Below are 20,510 nucleotides of genomic sequence, written 5' to 3'. Positions count from 1 at the left end.
CAGAGCTGCCTTTAGGACTTCCACAGAACTTCAGAAAGAGCACACAATGGTTAGGAATGGCTGGGAGCTCAGGACAGCAGATGTGAGATTTGGCTACGATTCCCTGTCAGGAAGAAGCCCATCTGGCTATTATCAAATGTAACCAAATCCTAGACTACTTGTAGGTATAGAGTGATTGTGAAGGTGGAACTCTTTTGTCTAGCCCTCAAACCTCCGTGCTTCTTTAAACAACCTTTGAGATATTGATTAACATATCTTTAGACGCGTCGGAGACCAGGTCTGCAAGGTGCGCTCCATCTGGCTGCTTAATTCTTCCACCTTTGAGCTCCCTGGCACTTCCTCTCTCTTTGACTCTCTCTCTCCCTTCCCCTTTTACTTCTCCCGGAGAAATCGCCAAAGCTACTTTTCCCCTATGAAAGATTTGCTTATGATGGAGAGCTTTGCTAAGTCCTTTTCAGGACCAAGTTCATCATGAGGTTTTTCTCTCTCCCTCTTCATATAGTGTCTTCTCTCTAGTGGCGCCTTTGTCCTCACTCTAGCTAGTCTGCTAAACAGCTCTATGGATCTAACCTATCAGTCAATGGCATGCTTAGGCCTCATGGCATATTCCTTTAAAGAATTTTTCTAACTTCCTTTCCTTTTGAACTATGTCTTCCCAACTCTATTTCATATTTACCACACCTGCTGCCTATTTTACCTCTTATTTTGTTTGTTAAATTTTTCTCCTAAATAAACCTTCCTTTTGGCAAAGAGAATTCATATTTAGCGCACCTGGTGTCTATTTTAACTCTTATTTTTGTCTGTAAAGTCTTCTCCTAAATAAACCTTTTTTTGGCAAAGAGAATGGGCATTGTGAATGTGTTACATGCTTATTTTGAACTAGATATCCCTTTCCCCATCTCATCACACATTGTGGTCAAAAATATATAAATACCATCCGACCCATTTGCTTAGCCACAGCAGAGTTGGCAGCCACAGATCTGTCTCCTTTTTGTCTATAACACGCATGCATGGCCCTACCGCTCCTCCACAAACTTAACCCGCGCTGTCGAGGAGTAAAGAAATGCTGCCAAGAATAGGATTGACTCCATGTAGGGTGCGCTTGTAGAGAGGTTCCCCTCCATTCTCGACTTTCGAATGCCCACACCCACGTTCACACCTACACACCCGATCATTCTAAGAAAGTGAGGAGCTTGTACCAGTTTTAAGTTTAAGCCTGGGGGCGCTCCGGTTTCCTTCTTTCCACCTCCTTTCAGCCCGCAGCAGTTCTGGGCTGGGAACAAACTCTCCCCAGTTGGAACCCGCCCAGGCCACAGTACAACCCCAATCCCGGCGCACCGCCCAGCCTCAGGCTCTGCTCGCTTCGGCGGGCGGAGCCAGGTGGAGAAAGACAGTGAGTGCGTTTTGTCCCAGGTCAGGCTGGGGATTGGGGACGGTGCTCCTCCCTCTCCCCGGATCCCCAGTGGGAAAAGAGGAGGAGGAGAAAGAAGAGAGCTGATCTAGCTTCTTCTCTGAGGCGAGGCGCCTTCGCTCCGCCTTTATACCCTGAAGCAGTAGGGCTGCCCTGCAGTCCTCTGGGGCCGCTTGAGGACAGCGCGCAGAAGAGAGCATCTCCGGAGTGTGACAGGGATGTTCCAAATCCCGGGCTTCCCCAGAACCAGAGCCAGAGCCAGAGCCGCGAGTCCCAGTCGCCTAGCGCGAGGCTCGCGGTCCGCGCTGTGCCAGCTGTTGCCGCTGCTGTTTCTGCACGCACTCCTATGGCCCGGTGTGAGCTCCTGGAAGCTCACTATCCTGCACACCAATGACCTGCACAGCCGGCTGGAGCAGACCAGCGATGATTCTGGCAAATGCAAGGTCGTTTCGAAGTGCGTGGGCGGCGTGGCCCGTTTGTACACCAAGGTCAAGGAGATCCGCCAAAGCGAGCCCAACGTGCTGCTACTGGATGCCGGGGACCAGTATCAGGGAACTGTCTGGTTCACCGTGTACAAGGGCGCCGAGGTGGCTCATTTCATGAATGCCTTGGGTTACGACGCTATGGTAAGAGGAATAATGCTTGTCTGTAACGGGAGTTGGAGGAGCACCAACAAAATTATGCACGTCCTGCAACTAGTGAGAGGAGGCTGGGGAGTCTGAGAGGTATCCGGGTAAAACCAATAAGCTTCCGTACAGATTCTGGGTGAGACCGAAGCTAAGCTGCTCAGAGCTGAGTCTTTGAAAGGTGGTCAACAGTTTATTTCCCTAGCGAAGGTATTTTTAAATACAGCTTAACCCATAGATGGAGATTAAATGAAGGGGTTGGGAAGGCTAGGAGGGATGGGGAGCTTAAAAGTGACTCAGAATATTTCGTTTGGCTCAGTTTCCGCTAAATTTAAAAAGCTATTCATTTGTCAACCCGGCATTTATTAGTGCCTACTGTGTGCCAGGCATTGCACTTATTCGCTTCGAATACAAAGACAAAAGATAACCCCTGCCCTGGAACTCACAGTTTGATATAACTAAGGATACTTAAGGGTTTGTTTGTTTGTTTTTTAATTCTGAGATAATATAGCAAATCTTGCTCTATCAATTTTAGCTATTACCTGTGGAGCAGTCTCTCCACCCACGCAAACCACTAATTTCTTTGTGCTGTTAGGTAGTCAATCTTCCTGAGTTGCTTAATAAGAATCAAAAACAAAACAAAACATAACAAAAAAGGCAGCTGATATCCAACGATCGGATGATGATTCTTCTGTAATTTAACTAAATTCACCCTTTCTTGACAGAAGTAACCGCTTCATTGGAGACTGTGCTCAAAGCCTTTCTGACTTAGCAAAATCTGTCACCCTTGCACTTCTACTGGCATTAACCTGGGGTCAATTACTTGCTATGTAGGAGCTGTAAAAGAGGACTTGAGAAGGTATCACTTATATAGTATTTTAATATTTGCAAAGGGCTTTACAGATGGCTCATTTGATTCTCACAACCCTGTAAGATAGGTGCTCTCATTATCCCCATTCTACAAACGAGGAAACTGAGGCACAAAATAACATCAAATGACTTTTACCGGACTGTATAGCTAGTAAGGATTTGAATTCTTCTTACTAATCTTTGGACAACTGCTCTCTATCCACTATGCTGCCTAGCATCTATATATTTTTTGAACACATGAAAATATAAATGCGTATCTATGATATATTTACAAAATGGTAGAGGCAGAGTAATATAACTAACTTAGGAGTCAAGGAGAAAGTCCTGCTTCTGGCACTTTTTTGGCAAGTTGCTTAACTGTGCAGGGATTACTACACTGGCAACTTTAAGACAATATGTTGCCGACATGTTGTTGATTTACAAATATCTCCTTTGATCCTCCCAACAATCCTTGGAATTAGATGTTCTTATTATCCCTGTTTTACAGTTGAGAAGACTGAGACAAACAAGTTAAATGACTTATCCACTCTGCCTAGAGTCACAAAGCTAGGAAATTTCTGAGGCTAGATTTGAACTCTTGGTATTTCTGACTTCTGGCCAGTGATAAGCATTGGACTTTATATTAGATAAGTACTTTGAGAACCACAAAGCATTATTGAAACATGAATAGTAACCTGACCTTGCTTCTAAGCCTTTATGCTCATTTCCTTTGAAAATGGAAGAACAAATCGTTGTTTACTTTTTTTGTGGAACAAATAGCTATACTATTGTAGAAACAGAGTACTTTGCATTACATTTTCAAGCTCCTCTAAGTCAAAGGGAACATGGTAAAAAAAAAAAAAAAAAAAAAAAGTTGCTGATAAGTCAGATCTGTTTATAGAAGAGGCATCTGGGTGATGGTGATAAAATCCCTGCCAGAAGATGATTATAAGAAACTTCAAGGGAATATTCAAATACTTTTTGTTTTCCTGGAATTTCCTTGTTTCCCATAGTGCTCAAAATAATTGGATTGGCATTGGGAAATATACTGGAACTGTTTTAGAATCTTGTTGCTAGGAAATTCAATTAACCTTAGATGTTGGGCTTTTACCACAAGGTGTTGGTATTCCAGTATAGGATGGAACAATTTTTCCTGTAATATAATTCAATAATTTGTTCAATTTGTAAGTAAGCCATATTATAAAATGGGTTTTTAATAAAAAAAAAAAATTACCACATGTAAACCAGCATGTCTGAATATACAGTGTCCAAAAAGCAATTAAAGCTTAAAACTTCAAGAAAACTCTTAGGATACTCTGTATATATCTTGTCTTTCCTTATAGTCCACCACCTCTGTTAAGAGATAGGAAGCTTCTTAGGTCATAAGTGAACACTGCATTGATCTGAATTCTAAAGTTGTTTGGTGTGGGGGGGGTTGTTTTTTTTTTTTTAATATTACTGTGGTCGCCATGTAAAAATTATTCTCCTATATCTGCTTACTTCAATATTCGTGAGGTCAAATCTTCTCAACTTAGTATAGTAGAAAAATTATTGTTGTTTGTCCTTCATTCTCAAAGAGGACCATGACATTAGAGAGGTGATGCCATTAGAGAGGTACTTGCCAAGCAAGTAAATTGGATTTAGGTGAGAGAAAGCTATGCAAAGTTAGTAGCCTCACTTTCTCCTCTGGAGGCATCTGAGTCCAGTGACAAGATATAGGACAACTGGAGATGGCCCTAGATGGCATGGGATACCTTGGGTTTTTTTAGCTTAGATCTTTAACACTCACTTTGACTGAGGATATGTGCTCATTTAGTGAATAAGGGTAGGTAACAAATGAGGCAGAGAATGATCTCTAACAATAGTAGTAAGAATACTGACTCTTAAAGTCAGAAGACCTTACTTCTAGATCTACTCCTAATATTTCTTCAGAATGTTCTAGCATCTTCTTTTTCCTCCTATCTCTTGTCTTAGCCTTTGGTTTGGGATTCAGTGCCAGCACCAGACTGTTTTCTCTCACAATCTTGGATGAGAGAGACAGTTTCTGTTTGCTCCTGATTTTCCTTATCTGGGTTCTGGTTACTGATTTTTTGTTCTTTCTATTTGTCTTTCTATTGTCTTTTGGATCACCTATGATTTTTGACCCTTCAGATTATGATGTTCCCACAATTTGCAAATGTAGAATCAATGGGAAAATATTGGTACTAAAATGTACTGCCTTTGTAGCAGTGAACAACTTGGGGATCTTAGGAAATATCATGGTTTCTGCCTATTGACTTCCTTTTCAATTCTGGATCTAGCTCATTGCCCATCTGCAATGCCTGTCCATGGTGAATAAATTCTTCAGCAATTGCACATTATAATCCAGGCATTATCATGGGAAGTACTGGCTTGTTCAAGGCAGTTTTAAATTCAGACTCTTTGACTCTTCTCTTATCCCACACATAGAGGAACTGGAGGCTTTACCACAGGCTAGAAAAATTCACTACTTTCATCTGCAAAGTACCATACTATAAATATCCTCACAAACTAATGGCAAATGAAAGATGGCAACCAAAGGTTTGATACACCTTGAAAGTTTCTTATTAAACATTTTGGTGGAAGCTGGATTAGACCTCAGTCAAATTATGATGTTGGCTAAATTTTACTTTGGCATCTACCATCTCCATCTTCATCTTCATCTTTTCTTCCTATATTTGATCTACTTGCATTGTGATTTATGTTTCCTAATGCAGACCGATCTACTCTTTTCTGTGTTTATTTATTCAAGATGTTTCTCTCAACTAACCATTGTTTAAACTAATATTTCTAAATCTGTGCTACATGAAACCCACACTTATGTTTGCTTCAGTGATCTGTTATTTAATAAATCCTAAGACCCCATTTACTGGGGAAAAGAATTCACTATATGGCAAAAACTGATGGGAAAATTGGACTGCAATCTAGCAGAAACTGGGTATAGATCAATATCTCACTACATAAACCATGAAAAGCTCCAAATAAATACATGTTGTTCAGTTGTTTCAGTCATGTATGATGCTTCATGACCCATTTGGGATTTTCTTTGTAAAGATACCAGAGTAGTTTGCCATTTCCTTCCCAAACTCAATTCACATATGAGGAAACTGAGGCAAATAAGGTGACTTACTCAGAGTTATATAGCTAGTAAGTGTTTGAATCCTAATTTAAACTCAGAGAGAGGAATTTTCCTAACTCCAGGCCTGGCAAAAAACTTTTTAAAAACATTAAAAATGAGTATACAATTCAGACATGAAAAAATGACATCATAAATTCAGTAGACAAATAAGGAAGAAATTATCTTTCAGATATATGGATAGGAGAACAGAACATGATTAGAGATAGCAAAGATAAAATGTACAAGTTTGAGCACATAAAATTTAAAATACCTATTACACAAACAAAACCAATGCAACTACAATTAGAAGGGGAACAGATAAATGGGAAATGCTTTTTCCAGTAAATTTCTCTGATCAAAATTTTATTTCAGAGTAAGTTAAGTTGCATAGTGAATAGAGTACCATTTCTGGAGTCAGAAGGAACTGAATTCAAATTAGGCCTCAGATACTTGACACTTACTAGCTGTGTGACCCTGGGCAAGATACAAGCCTAATTGGCCCACCAAAAAATGAATAAATAAACAAAATAATAAAAGTTTCATTTCCAAGATAGATAAGGAACTGACTCAAATTTATAAAACTGAATTATAAAACTAAATCCCATTCCTTCAACTCATAAATACTCCAAGGACAAGAAAAGATAGTTTTTAAAGGAAGAATTTCAAGCTGTCAAATGCTCCAAAGCATAATGAGAGAAATAAATATTAAAGAAACTCCAAAGTTCTACCTCTATTTTTGCCTATAATTTGTCCAATTTTCCCTTTGTCTTAAGAATATTTCATGCCAACAGGTATGCCTGTGTGAATCCCTACACACACACACACACACACACACACACACACACACACACAATTTTCCTGGTCATTCCATCAATCACATTTTTTGCCTTGCCTATTCTTAATGAAAACCCTCAATAAAACAGACAAAACTTCTTTATTTTGTGGCTCTTGTTCCTAATGTCCATTATCTACAGAGCATGATTTACTATTAATTGTTATTGAGGCATTTTTAAGCAAGTTGTGATTTTTGTCAGCAACCAACTTGGCTACATTTTGTGTTTTAGCCATCTGAGTATAAATTTCAAGATTCCCACATCCTTCATACACACACACACACACACACCCAGGAGAGGCACTTTATGGTCTTTGTTTTTGCTTACAAATATATCTTATTGCAAAGCTATCTTTTGCACTGTAAGCTGCATACGAGCTCAGGCCTTGGCTTATCTTTGTTATATCTCCCAGTATTTAGTACAAAGTGGCTATTTAAAGAATTTTCTAACTGAAATAATGTGTGGAAGGAATAGATCCATGAATAAAATATGTCTTTATCATACAATTTAGAATTCTTTTTGACTTAATATTTAGATATCATAGAATGACAAAATTTGAAAACTAGAAGAAATTTCAAGAGCCAGTAAGTCTACTTCATACGCAAAAAAGAATTCCTCCTATAATTTACTTAAGTGATCAAAAAGATCTTGAAGAGTAGAATAGTATCATTTCACTTTTGACAAATTTATTAGAAGAAAGTTGTCCTGATATCAAGCCCATATTTGTGTCTTCACTTTCTATACAACATTCTTTATTCTGCCCAGTTTTATCCCTTGCCCACATGACAACTCTAAGATATGTAAAGACAGATCTCATATCTTCCTCCCTACATCTTGTTTCCCAGGTTAAACATGTCCATTTTCTTTACTCCACCTCCACATGTCATAGACTCAAGGCCCCTTACTATTCTGGCTCTACCCTCATCTGGACCTTCTCCAATTGGTTGATGTATTTCTTAATTATGGGGCCCAGTCCTGAACACAGTATTATAGATGAAGTTGGAGTAGAAGTGAGATTATAAACTCCCTATTCTATGCATAGAACATACTACAAGTTTGTATTAGTTTTGGGGAGGCCCACATCATCTTGCTGATTTATATCAAGCTTGAATTCCACTAAAACATCTTTTTCCCCCAGAACAAATGATGTCCAAACATGTGCCAGATACTGTTCTAAGTGCTAGAATACAAAGAAAGGCAAAAAGATCCCAACCTTTGAGGAGCCCACTATTTGAATTGAGGAAACAACATGCAAACAACTATGTATACACAGGATAAATTGGATATAATCTCAGAGAGTAAGCTAAGATTAAGGAGAACTGGGAAAGATTTCTTGTGGAAAGTAGAACTTTAGTTGAGACTTAAAAGAAGCCAGGAAAGCCAGGAGACTAAGAACAGGAGGGAGAAAACTTTAAGCTTGGGGAAGAACCAGTGAGAATTCCTGGATTTGGGAGATGGAGTATCTTGTGCAAGAAACAGCAAGGAAGCCACTATATTTGGATTGTAGATATGGTAGTGAATAAGGTGTAAAGAGACTAGAAAGGTAAGAAGGGACTATGTTATAAATAACTTTGAAGGATTTTGTATTTGATCCTGCAGGCAAAAGGAAGCCACTTGAGTTTATAGAATATATGAGAGGTGAGGAGGGGAATGGTCAGATCTGAGTTTTAGGAAGATCAGTTTGATAGCTGGGTAGAGAACAGATTGGAGTGGAGAGAGATTTGGGCAAGGAAGATCAACCAATAGACTATAGCAATAGGATTTGTGTAGATTGATGTATTTGTGAGATTGATTTTTTTGTACTCAAATGTAATATTTTAAATTTATTCCTACTGAATTTCGTTTTATAGAATTCAACTCAATTCTTCAACCTTTCAGGAGCTCTTTGGATGTTGTCAATAAACTCCCCTAATAGCAGTCAGTGGCATTTGTGAAGATTTGAGAAATGTATCATCTATGTCTTTATTCATGTCATTGATAACTATTAAACATCAGAGAACCAAGCAATGTATTGACACATATCTATGTATTTAATAAATTTTTGATGATGAACTGATTTTATTTAGACATGATTATAATACAGATGAATGGATTGAACTTCATAACGTCTCTTAAATCTTTTTTTTCTGAAGCTTTGTGATTTCACTGGTATAGAAAGCCCTGGGGTGAGTAAATTTCTCTTCCAATGCAGGTTGCTAACTCCTTTGCCTTTGATAGACTTAAAAAGTCTGGGGCAGGGGGCAGCTAGGTGGTGCAGTGGATAGAGTACCAGCCCTGAATTCAGGAGGACTAGAATTCAAATCTGGTCTCAGACACTTAACACTTCTTAGCTGTGTGACCCTGGGCAAGGCACTTAACCCCAGCCTCAAAAAAAAAAAAAAAAAGTGACCCTGGGCAAGGCATTTTCCATTTTTTCTCTCTCTCTCTCTCTCTCTCTCTCTCTCTCTCTCTCTCTCTCTCTCTCTCTCTCTCTCTCACACACACACACACACACACACACACACACACACACACACACACACACACATACATATACATATATCTCTATTATATCCATTACCACCCTTTCTTCCCTTCCCTCTAAAGATTATTACTGAATTCCAACTTTCTGAGATCTGGACTCCAGATGGGGAATCAGAGGAAGTATAAGATTTAGAAATGGTTAAGACTTTGGCTCCTCTCCAATCTTTCATTTTCACTTTATAGATGAGGAAAATGAGATCCAGAGAGGCAAACTACTTTTTAAGCTCACTCAGCTACTCACTTAGTAGAAGGCAAGCCAATATTCAAATTCATCTTTTCTGATTTCACATTAATATTTTCCATTCTATAGCTTATGGGTAGTCTCTTAATCAAAATAATTATTCATTATAATTTAATACCAGGTGTATCTAGCTATGAATGCTAAATGAACTCATGATGCCATGAGACCAAAAAATTAGCTTTCCCAGGGGTGGAAATTTAGAAATTCTAGCTCCTTAGTTAAGCAGTTACTGCTTCATGGGCTTTTGATGGGGCTGTTTTTCAGTTGAAATTCTAACTAAATACTCTCTGTGTGCTACTTTCTGGAGACACTAGAACAAAAAATCAGTCCTATCCTTTAGGAGCTTACATTGCTATAAGATTGTGTGCATGGAAAAAGCCAATTAAATACCAAGAGGCTAGTATTCACTCCTCTTTTCCTTCCCCCATCATCTCTGCCAAAGATTTTCCCCACCTCCATTCAGGTGAATTGCCACCATTGTACTACCTGGAGCATGGCCTTGGCCATGGCATAAGTTGGGTAAATTGAGCACATTTCCTGCCAAAGATTTGTTGGGTACTGTAGGGAACAAAACAAACATTAGCTATCATTTGCACTCCATGGGCTTATGTATGTATGTGTGTATATATATATATCTTACTCTCTGGTTTTTGTAAGGCATTCATGAGAGTTTCAAGAAGGAACCATTTTTAGTCATCAGTTTGGCTTCACTATAAATTGGTTTATCTTTACCAGCATTCCAGATAGACAGCATGAGTGGAGCAGTGGGTATTAGAAATTTCAGTCATTCCTTGTATTATATTGATGAATGTTTCTTTATAGCAAATAACTAATAATTACAGCAAAACTCACTTCAGCATCATTAAATTAGTAGGATCACATAATCACATATTTAGGACTGGAAGAAAGCTTAAAATCTACCTCAAACATGTACCCATTTTGCAGATGAAGAAACTGAGGAATGGAGAAGTTAAACTGCTTGCCCAAGATCATATAGCTAGTAAATATCTAAGGTGTAATTTGAATCTTCTTGATTTCAGGTCCAATGTCTTAACCACTAGTCCATGTTGTGCTAATATTACTATGGAACAAGTGATGGATTATATTGCTCAAGAGTTTAAAAAGTGTGTCCTATGTCCCTCTGAACTCTCAGTAGGAACTGAGTGGATTTATTAATTCCATTTATATAGATGAGGAAGCCAATCAGATCAGAAAGATCAGTTAACTTGTTGATGGTTACATAGCTAATAAAAGTATCTAATTGTAAATGAAAAAATTTAAAACAATGACCTATTATTTTATATTATCTCTCCCCATTGCATTAGAAACTCCTTGATGGTATTAGAATTTTAGAACAGGAGGGGAACTTTACAGATTATGCAGTCTCTTCATTTTATAAGCAATAAAAATTGCTAGTTTTGGATCTCATGCTGTAGCAGCATGTGGAAAGAGATGACTCTCAATGCTCAAACTGCTTAATATTTTCTACCAGTTTCAAAGTACTTTTGCCAATCCAATTTTATATACAATGTCACTGCTTTAATTTTTTTTTAAGATTTTGTCTCTGCCTGTTCCTGAAAAGATTTGAAGTCACAAGTAATTTACAACTACAAACACACACACACACACACACACACACACACACACACACACACGCCATAAAGAAGACATTTAATTGTTAAATTCCATTTCTTTCCTGCCCTTCTTGAATGAGGAATGTTGGAATCACGGTATTCCAAGATTTTGCCAAAAGATTTAACAGCATCTCTCTTGATAATTCATGTGGACAAGATGTGAACTGTAAGATTGGTTAGGAGACTTTGGACCTAATTAGAAGACTGAATTCTCTGGTCAGTGTACACACAACTTTTTTGAACCTTACTCCAAATTAAACCAATCAAGAGTCAGGAGGGAAGGGAGAGAGGAATTGTTGAGGGCCATCTCTAAATTCTATAAATCCAGATTTTTGACAGCATCACATATCATCTGGCTTTTAAATTATATTGTGATGAAGTCTCCTATGTTGAGCAATTACAAAGTAAGTAATGCCTGCAGTCAAGGTCCTCATTGTCATCTTTGCTGATTTTGGGGGGAATCAGCCATGGGCTCTAGTTTAGATCATAAGCTTTCCTTGTGTAATGTTTCAGGTGCTCATTGCATAGAAAACTCAATAGCTTGTCTTTCACAGTACTTCTATCTGCCTTCAGAAGACTGAATTCAGGGGTCTTATCATTTTATAGATGTTTAGTCTCTGAGAGGTAGCATAGCATAACATCGTGAAATAGAAAGCTAGCCTTGGAACCAGGATAACCCAGGTTATCTTAAGGCTGCCATTGACTGTGTGACCTTCAAAATATATCTATAACACTGTACTATTCTTACTAGTAATAGCTTCAGGGTAAAATAAAAGATTGAAAGTCATTTCTTTTCCCAAAGAAGATCTGCTGTATTTTTTTTTCCCCTGAGTCAGTTGGGGTTAAGTGGCTTGCCCAGAGTCACACAGCTAGGAAGTGTTAAGTGTCTGAGGCTGGATTTGAACTCTAGTCCGCCTTATTTCAGAGCCAGCACTCTATCCACTGCACCATCTAGCTGCCCCCTCTCCCATCAGATGTATTTTTATAAATACCCAAGTTCACCCTGACTACCATCCCCCAATCAGGACTACCTGATTGAGTATTGTTCTTGGAATCCACCAGCCATTTGTAACTTGTGCTGCCTCCTTGTTATACCTATACTCCAGCCATACTTCCTATTCTTTATATATATATATATATATATATATATATATATATATATATATATATATATATATATATATAATTTATATATTTTTAATTCTGAATTCAAAATTCTTACCCTCCCTTCAATCTTTACACCAACCACTGAGAAGGCAAGCAATATGCTATCAATTTTACATGTGAAAACATGCGAAATATATCTCCACATCAGCTATGTTTCAAAAAACAAGAAAAATAAAATGAGAAAATTATGTCAATTTGCCCACAGAGTTCATCAGTTCCCTCTCTGCAGGTGGTTAGCATTTTTCATTGTGTCCTTCAGAATTGTCTTTGATCATTGTTGTTCAAGGTAACTAAATCTTTCACAATTAATCATTGTTACAATATTGTTGTTACTGTATACAATAATCTGATTGTGTTCACTTCATTTTGCCTCAGTTTATATAGATTTTCTCATGTTTTTTCTGGTTTCCTGATGTGATTTCTTATAGCATAATAGTATTCCAACACAATCATGCACCACAACTTTTTCAGCCATTGTCCAATTGATGGCCATCCCCTTTGCTACCAACAAAAGGCTGTAAATATAGGTTCTTTCTTTTTTTCTTCCATCTCTTTGGGATACAACCAAGTAGTGGTATTTCTGAGACAGCATATGCACAGTTGTATAATCCTTAGATCATAGTTCCAAATTGTTCTCCAGAATGGTTAGACCATTTCACGTTCTCTAAAATGGTTAGACCATTTCACAATTCCATTAACAGTATTTACTTTCTTCTATCCCCTTCAGTATTTTTCATATATGATACATGAGAGATATTACCTTATAAATGTTTTAATTTGTATTTCTCTTATTAATAGCTATCTAAAGCATTTTTTCATATAATTATAGATAACTTTGATTTCTTCTTCTAAAAGCTGCCTCTTCATATCCTTTGACCATTATCAATTGGAGAAATTTCATGTTCTTTTTACATGATATATTCTTATTCCATCCATTCTATGTCTCATGGGAAATCTAGTGGGAAAACTTTAAATAATTTGAATATAGAGAGTCAAATGTCTACATCTTGGTACCATATTGTATTCTATCCCTGAATGTATTCCCTCCTCCTCTTCACCTCTATCGTTTGCTTACTTCAAAATTCAGCTTATGACATACTTCCTACAGATGGTCATAAATTTCCCTAGGGCAAGGGACTATTTCATTTTTATCTTTGTATCCCCAGCACCTTCAACACAAACCTGGTGCTTTAACTCTCAAGTATTTGTTCATTAAGTTATATTGAAGTGCTTGCATAAAATGAATGTTTTTTCCCCTCTACTGATTATTGGCTCAGAAAGGGTTTAATTATTATTAAAAGACAATAATCTAATTCTACATTTAAAAGTTTGCCCAGAATAAGTTCTATCTAATTTGGTAGACAATAGATATTAAAGATGATTACACAAATAAGCAGAGATGCAAGACAAATGATCCCTATCTTTTCTTTTTCTTTCTTTTCTTTTCTTTTCTTTTTTCTTTTTTTTTTTTGTTTTGTTTTGTTTTGTTTTGTTTTGTTTTGTTTTGTTTTGTTTTTTGAGGCTGGGGTGAAGTGACTTGCCCAGGGTCACACAGCTAGGAAGTGTTAAGTGTCTGAGACCAGATTTGAACTCCGGTCCTCCTGAATTCAAGGCTGGTGCTCTATCCACTGCACCACCTAGCTGCCCCCATCCTTCTTTTCTTTTCATAAAGGATCAGAGCTAATAAACAAAATTATAGTTATTGAGTAAATGAATATATAGAACGTTATCTGTAATTTGTATATTTTATGATTTAATATTTTAATGATCTCATACATATTAAATGTGTTACTGTATAACCTAGACACAATATATGTGTGTAAATCCAATTTTCTTGTTGCACTTTAAGAATTGGATTCCGAAGGTATAAGTAACCTGGGTAGAAAGACAGTAATGCTAACAGTTTACATCCAATTCCCAGTATTCCTTCTCTGGGTGTAGTTGTTTCTGTACATCATTGATCAACTGGAAGTGAGTTGGATCTTCTTTATGTTAAAGATATCCACTTCCATCAGAATATATCTTCATACAGTATTGTTGTTAAAGTGTATAGTGATCTTCTGGTTCTATTGATTTCACTCAGCATCAGTTCATGTAAGTCTCTCCAAACCTCTCTGTATTCCTCCTGCTGGTCATTTCTTAGAGAGCAATAATATTCCATAACCTTCATATACCATAATTTACCCAACTATTCTCCAATTGATGGACATCCATTCATTTTCCAGTATCTAGCCACTACGAAAAGGGCTGACACAAACATTTTGGCACATAAAGGTCCCTTTCCCCTCTTTTGTATTTCTTTGGAATATAGCCCAGTAGTAGCACTGCTGGATCAAAGGGTATGCACAGTTTGATAACTTTTTGGGCATAGTTCCAAATTGCTCTCCAGAATGGCGGGATTCTTTCACAACTCCACCAACAATGCATTAGTGTCCCAGTTTTCCCACATCCCCTCCAACATTCATCATTATTTGTTCCTGTCATCTTAGCCAATCTGACAGGTGTGTAGTGGTATCTCAGAGTTGTCTTAATTTGCATTTCTCTGATCAGTAGTGATTTGAAACACTCTTTCATATGAGTGGATATAGTTTCAATTTCATCATCTGAGAATTGTCTGTTCATATCCTTTGACCATTTATCAATTGGAGAATGATTTGATTTCTCATAAATTAGGGTCAGTTCTCTATATATTTTGGAAATGAGGCCTTTATCAGAACCTTTAACTGTAAAAATATTTTCCCAATTTGTTACTTCCCGTCTAATCTTTTTGCATTAGTTTTGTTTGTACAAAAGCTTTTTAATTTGATGTAATCAAAATCTTCTATTATGTGATCAATAATGATCTCTAGTTCTCCTCTGGTCGACTCCAAACATTTTTACTGACTGTTCCCCTTCCCTCCCACCTCCACCCCCAAAACTGGCTCCTCCCCGCCTCATTCCAGGAACACTCTCTTTATCTGCCATTTGCCTATGACTTTCCTGCAAGCCTAGCTTAAAGTCCAACTTTCTACCAAAAATCTTTCCCAGTCCTTCTTTATCTTAGATTAATCTTAATCTTAATCTTCCTTTTTAGACTATCCTCAATTTTGTATATATCAGTTGTACATGTTTTTTTTTACCTATTTTTTGTGTCCTTTATTAAATTGTAAGCTCTTTGAGAGCACTGACTTTTTTTTTCACCTTTCTCTGTGTCTCTAGAACTTATCTCAGTGCCTGGAACATTGTAGATACTTAATAAATGCTAGTTGATTTAACACTATATAAAAGTTATTATTTTACAAAATTTAGCACAGTGCTTAGCATATAATAGGTATTTAGTGGATGTTGACTTAACACTGTGTAAGTTTTATCTATTTTTACTTTACATAACTTAATGTTGGGCACATAGTAGGTACTTCATAGGTGTTAGTTGACTTGATATGTATAAATGTTATTTACAGGTGAGGAAAAATTTGAATAATAAATTATTTTCCAACGGTCACAAAAGTAATATAGCTCTTTCCTATTTCTGATCAAAGCACCTTCCATTATGCCGTGCTGCTGCTTCTTTATATACATAAAAAGTTATTTCTATCACAGTTATTTTTTTGAAGAAAGATTATAGAATTAAAACTAGAAGGCACCCATCTATAGTCATATGAAAAAATGTTTTAAATTGATCAAAGAAATGCAAATTAAAAGAACTTTGAGACATAATTATCAGATTGGCTAAGATGACAGGAAAGGATGAAGATGGAGGAGGTGTGGGAAAATTAGAACACTAATGCATTGTTGGTGGAGTTGTAAGCTGATCCAATCATTCTGGAGAGCAATTTGAAAGTATGCCCAAAGGCCTAAACAATTTTGCATACTGTTTGATCCAATAATGTTAGTACTGGGTGTATATCTCAAAGAGATCCAAAAAGTGGGAAAAGAACCCACATGTACAAAAATATAATAGCTCTTTGTGGTGGCAAGAAATTGGAAATGGAGTGGATGCACAATTGAGGCATGAATGTGATATATGAAGAAATGATGAACAGGCAGATTTCAGAAAAGCCTGGAAAAACTTGCATAAACTGAGGCTTAGTGGAATGAGCAGAATCAGGAAAACATAGTACACAGTAACAAGATTGTACAATAATCAGCTATGAAAGATCTAGCTCTTCTCAGCAATGCAATGATCCAAAACAATTCCAGTAGACTTGGGATAGAAAATTCCTTCCACATTCAGATAGAGAACTATGGAGACTGAATGAAGATTGAACCATACTATTTTCACCTTTTTTTTGTTTGCTTTTTCTTCTTCTAGTTTTTCTCTTGGTTCTGATTTTTCTTTTACAACATGACTAACATGGAAACATGTTAAAAATGATTTTATATGTATAGCCTTCAGTAGAAAATGTTCTACTCTATCTTTAAGGGTGTTCTGATGCTCTAAAATTTGTTTACAATCATTATTTAAAGGAATTTGGAACAGTTTGGGGGCGAGCTTAGATGAGTTCTTGCTTTTACTCTGCCATCTTGGCACTGTCCATATATGTATTAACTTATATCAGATTGCTTGCTGTCTTGGGGAGGGGGAAGTAAGGGAGGGAGAGAGGGAAAAAAAGATTTGGAACAAAAAAAAATCTTATAAAAATAAATGCTGAAAAGTATATATATAATTGGAAAAATAAAATATTATTGAAATTTTTAAAAATAAAATAAAATGCCAGAAGACCAAAAAAAAAAGGGGGGGGGATTAAAAGGCACTTTTGAAGATCATGTAATCCAACTTCTTAATTTTACAATTAAGTGAATTGATATCTACAGGAGAGACATAACTCTCTCAAAGTCTAATGTGATATTTGCTACAAGGGTTTGGTTTTGTTTTGAATTTTTTTTAATGATGGAGTAAGGTGAATGGAAAATAAGATAAAGACTTGTTCATTGAAAAAAAAATTTTTTTTAAATCCTATGTGAATGGCAAAGTAAGGGCTTTAACCTTCATCCTCTGGTTCCACAAGAGGTATCTTTTACATTGTACCATATATGATATTGCTTTTGTGGTCTAGGGATGCTAAACTTTGGCCTGCCATCCAGAATTCATGCAATTACATATTCTAATTCAGGTGGAAGTTCAGTGAGGTTTCTTTTTTCTAACCTATGTTCTTCTCCCACACTCTTCACTGGTCTCATGAACAATATTTTAAGTAATCAAAGTAAATGTTCCTTGCTGCTCACTAACTCTCAATGTGACTCAGAAAAAGTTCTGAGACTATTCTTGGTAAACACAGAATATTCCCTGCCATCCCCAGGATTCTTATAAAGCATCCTGGCCAAATGAAATATTGACAGAAGCACATAGGAAGGTATGAAAGCATCAGACTGTTCTCTCAACAGTTTACAAAAAGTTAACTCCTATTTTGCAGTTGTTGTTGAATTGGAGAGGAAATGTAATTTGATTCTACTTTCCCAGATTCCAATCTCCTCATTTAGTGTATTTGTCATTTAACTTTGGCATAAATGCAAACCAGCATTTTAGAAATTTGTCTTGAATAGACTTTGTGGAAGATGTGAAATCCCCATCCCTTGAAAACTTTAAGTATTTGCCCATTTTTTCTTGATAAAGTCACATCCTCCTTTTTGAAGGATTCTAGTATTAGTAGTGAAAAAGATAACAGATGGACATGGTTAGCACAGTGATTCCATATAGTGGATATTTAATAAGTGTGAATTGATTTTAAATCCTTAAGCTGTGAAGTTTATTTATTTATTTTTTTTACATTCAGCTTTTGGGTATAAAATGAGAGATTTCCACATGGCCTCAAAGGCTTGAGGAATGAGCATGAATTAGAAATAGAAGAGTTGGAGGACAACAAATAAAAGCTTTTGATGGTATAATGGAAAGATCACTGGCTATGGAATTGGGGAAAACCAGGTTCAAATATTGTTTTTATTGTTTACTCTCTGCGTGATGATGACCAAATCTTTCAATCTCTCTAGGTCTCAATTTCCTTGGCATTACAGATAAAGAGCCATGCTTGAAGTTGAGTAGATCTAAGTCCAAGTTCTATCTCTGAAACATAGCAACTTTGTGACTTGAAATTTAACTATTCATTGTTCACTAAGTACTGCTCTGCATTGGAAGAGGGAGAGTTCCTTTATTGGGATTTCTCCATATTCACAAAATCATAGATCTAGCTCTGTGATTTGGACAAATTACTTAACTTCTAGTTTTCTCAGTTTCCTCATTTGCAAAAATGGAAATAATAATAGCATCTGCCTTCCAGGATTGTTGTGAGTATCAAATGAGATAATAATTGTCAAGTTCTTAGCCCAGTATTTGTCATGGCTTCATTTTCTCCCCTCTCTAATTCATATAATTGCCAATGTTATTTTTTCTAGAGCATTAGTCTGACTACTACATCCTACCTCAATCCCCCCTACTATATAATCTCCAGGGGCTCTCTCTTACCTTTGGGATTTTCTGGTATTTAAAATACCTGGACCCATTCCAGACTTTATATACCTTATTCCCTTAAATCTCTCTATGATCAAGTAACACTGACCTTTGGTGTGTATATGTAATATATATTATAAATATATATCACAAATGAATAAATATTTTATAAATGTTAGTGATCATTATCATTATCATTATATCCAAAACATATTTTAGAAGGTTGAATAAAGTAAAAGACTTGGGGGAAAGTTATTATGTTATATGATACGTATTGGACTACTAATCAATATAACATTGTGCCTAGAAAGACATTTATCTTAAAAGGTGTGTAAAATATCAGTGTTAGAGTTCAACTTCAGTCAGTTCAGTAAACATCTATTTAGTGTCTGCTTGTGCCAAAAAATACAGATGAGAGAGATTCCAAAATGAAAAATGGTACAATTTTTTACATACATCAGCTCATTTGATTTAATTCTAAGGATAATATGTATGATTTTTAAATGCATACAAGGAATAAATGTGAATTTAACTTTGAGTTTTCAATGAAACTAAATGTTTATAAAGATAGTAAATAGGTATTAGCAGCAATATTTGGTGAAAACAGTGCTGGACTTGGATTCGAGAAAGCCTAAGAAAGCGAAATTTGTGCTAAATCTCATTCCCAACATCTGATACCAGCTGTGTAATTATGGCCGAATTATTTAACTTCTTTGCACTTTAGTTTCACTTTAAAATGGGGATAATATTTGTTCTCATATACAAGAATTAGTACTATCATCCATAAAAATAGTCCTCATCAACATTAAAGGTCATATCCAAAATGGCAGTAGCTAGCTTTTCAGCACTGAAACAGTGGATAGTAGCAGAGTCAATTGGATAAGATGGCCCTTATTTATTTAACTAAAGTCTTAATAGTATACTAGCATAAAGTATTACTAGTATAGCAGGTATTCTAAGAGTAAGATGGGAAATGAGCAGTACTGGTAAACTTATGTAGACTGAATAACTCTATTGTCTTTGGATAATTTAGAAAAGTTAATAAGAGAAAGAATAAGACCCAAGTAAACACTTAGATGAAGAAAAAAACAATAAAACATTGTCTTTTTTTCCTGAGGAAAGAGTTTTTTTCATGTGAGCATATCTCTGGGTCTTTATTTCTTTCTTTTAATATACTAACAATTGTGGAGACAGAGAAAAAAATGTATTTTTCTCTTTTGTATCTAAGATTTTGTTGTAATGGATTTATACCATCTCCGCTTAACAAGGTGTATTTCAGTAAGAGCAGGATCTGGAGTGAAATTTTCAAAGATAGCTCAAGCTGGATTTCTGATACGGCATTGATTTTTTTTTTGACGTAGTATTGATATTCTGAGGCTGAGTTCCATCATTTTAAGGAAAGCCTATCTACTTCACAGGGAGTGTTAGGTGGTTTATAAACTATACAGTACTATAAATGCAAATTATTATAATCACATTCTTAGCTTGTTTGATGAGTTCAATTAGAAAGTCTCAGGGAAATTTAGTAGCTTAGTATTCTTTTGTGTTTACTCTTCTGTGAGCTATTGTGCAAATGAAAAAACACTTCATTTTGTAATTGAATTAAAATATTGGGTTGCAAGTTTGTCCTGTACGTTCATTAAAAGCATCTAGTAGTATAGACAGT

At 36.3% G+C, this 20,510-nt stretch overlaps 1 protein-coding gene across 1 annotated transcript in view; it reads left to right on the top strand.

The window, feature by feature from the left end:
* Nucleotides 1-1,365: 1,365 nt before the first annotated feature.
* The window catches only part of NT5E (5'-nucleotidase ecto), a 78,494-nt gene continuing 59,349 nt past the window's right edge, over nt 1,366-20,510 (top strand). The window contains exon 1 of the mRNA XM_074310375.1: nt 1,366-2,037. Coding sequence (XP_074166476.1) covers nt 1,630-2,037 — 408 coding nt within the window. The 5' untranslated portion in view covers nt 1,366-1,629. The remainder of the gene's footprint in view (nt 2,038-20,510) is intronic.

This window comes from Sminthopsis crassicaudata, chromosome 4 (assembly GCF_048593235.1).
Source record: "Sminthopsis crassicaudata isolate SCR6 chromosome 4, ASM4859323v1, whole genome shotgun sequence".
Taxonomy (NCBI): Eukaryota; Metazoa; Chordata; class Mammalia; order Dasyuromorphia; family Dasyuridae; genus Sminthopsis; species Sminthopsis crassicaudata.
Note: the sequence above shows the minus strand (reverse complement) of the source record. Positions and strands in the feature narration are given on the sequence as shown.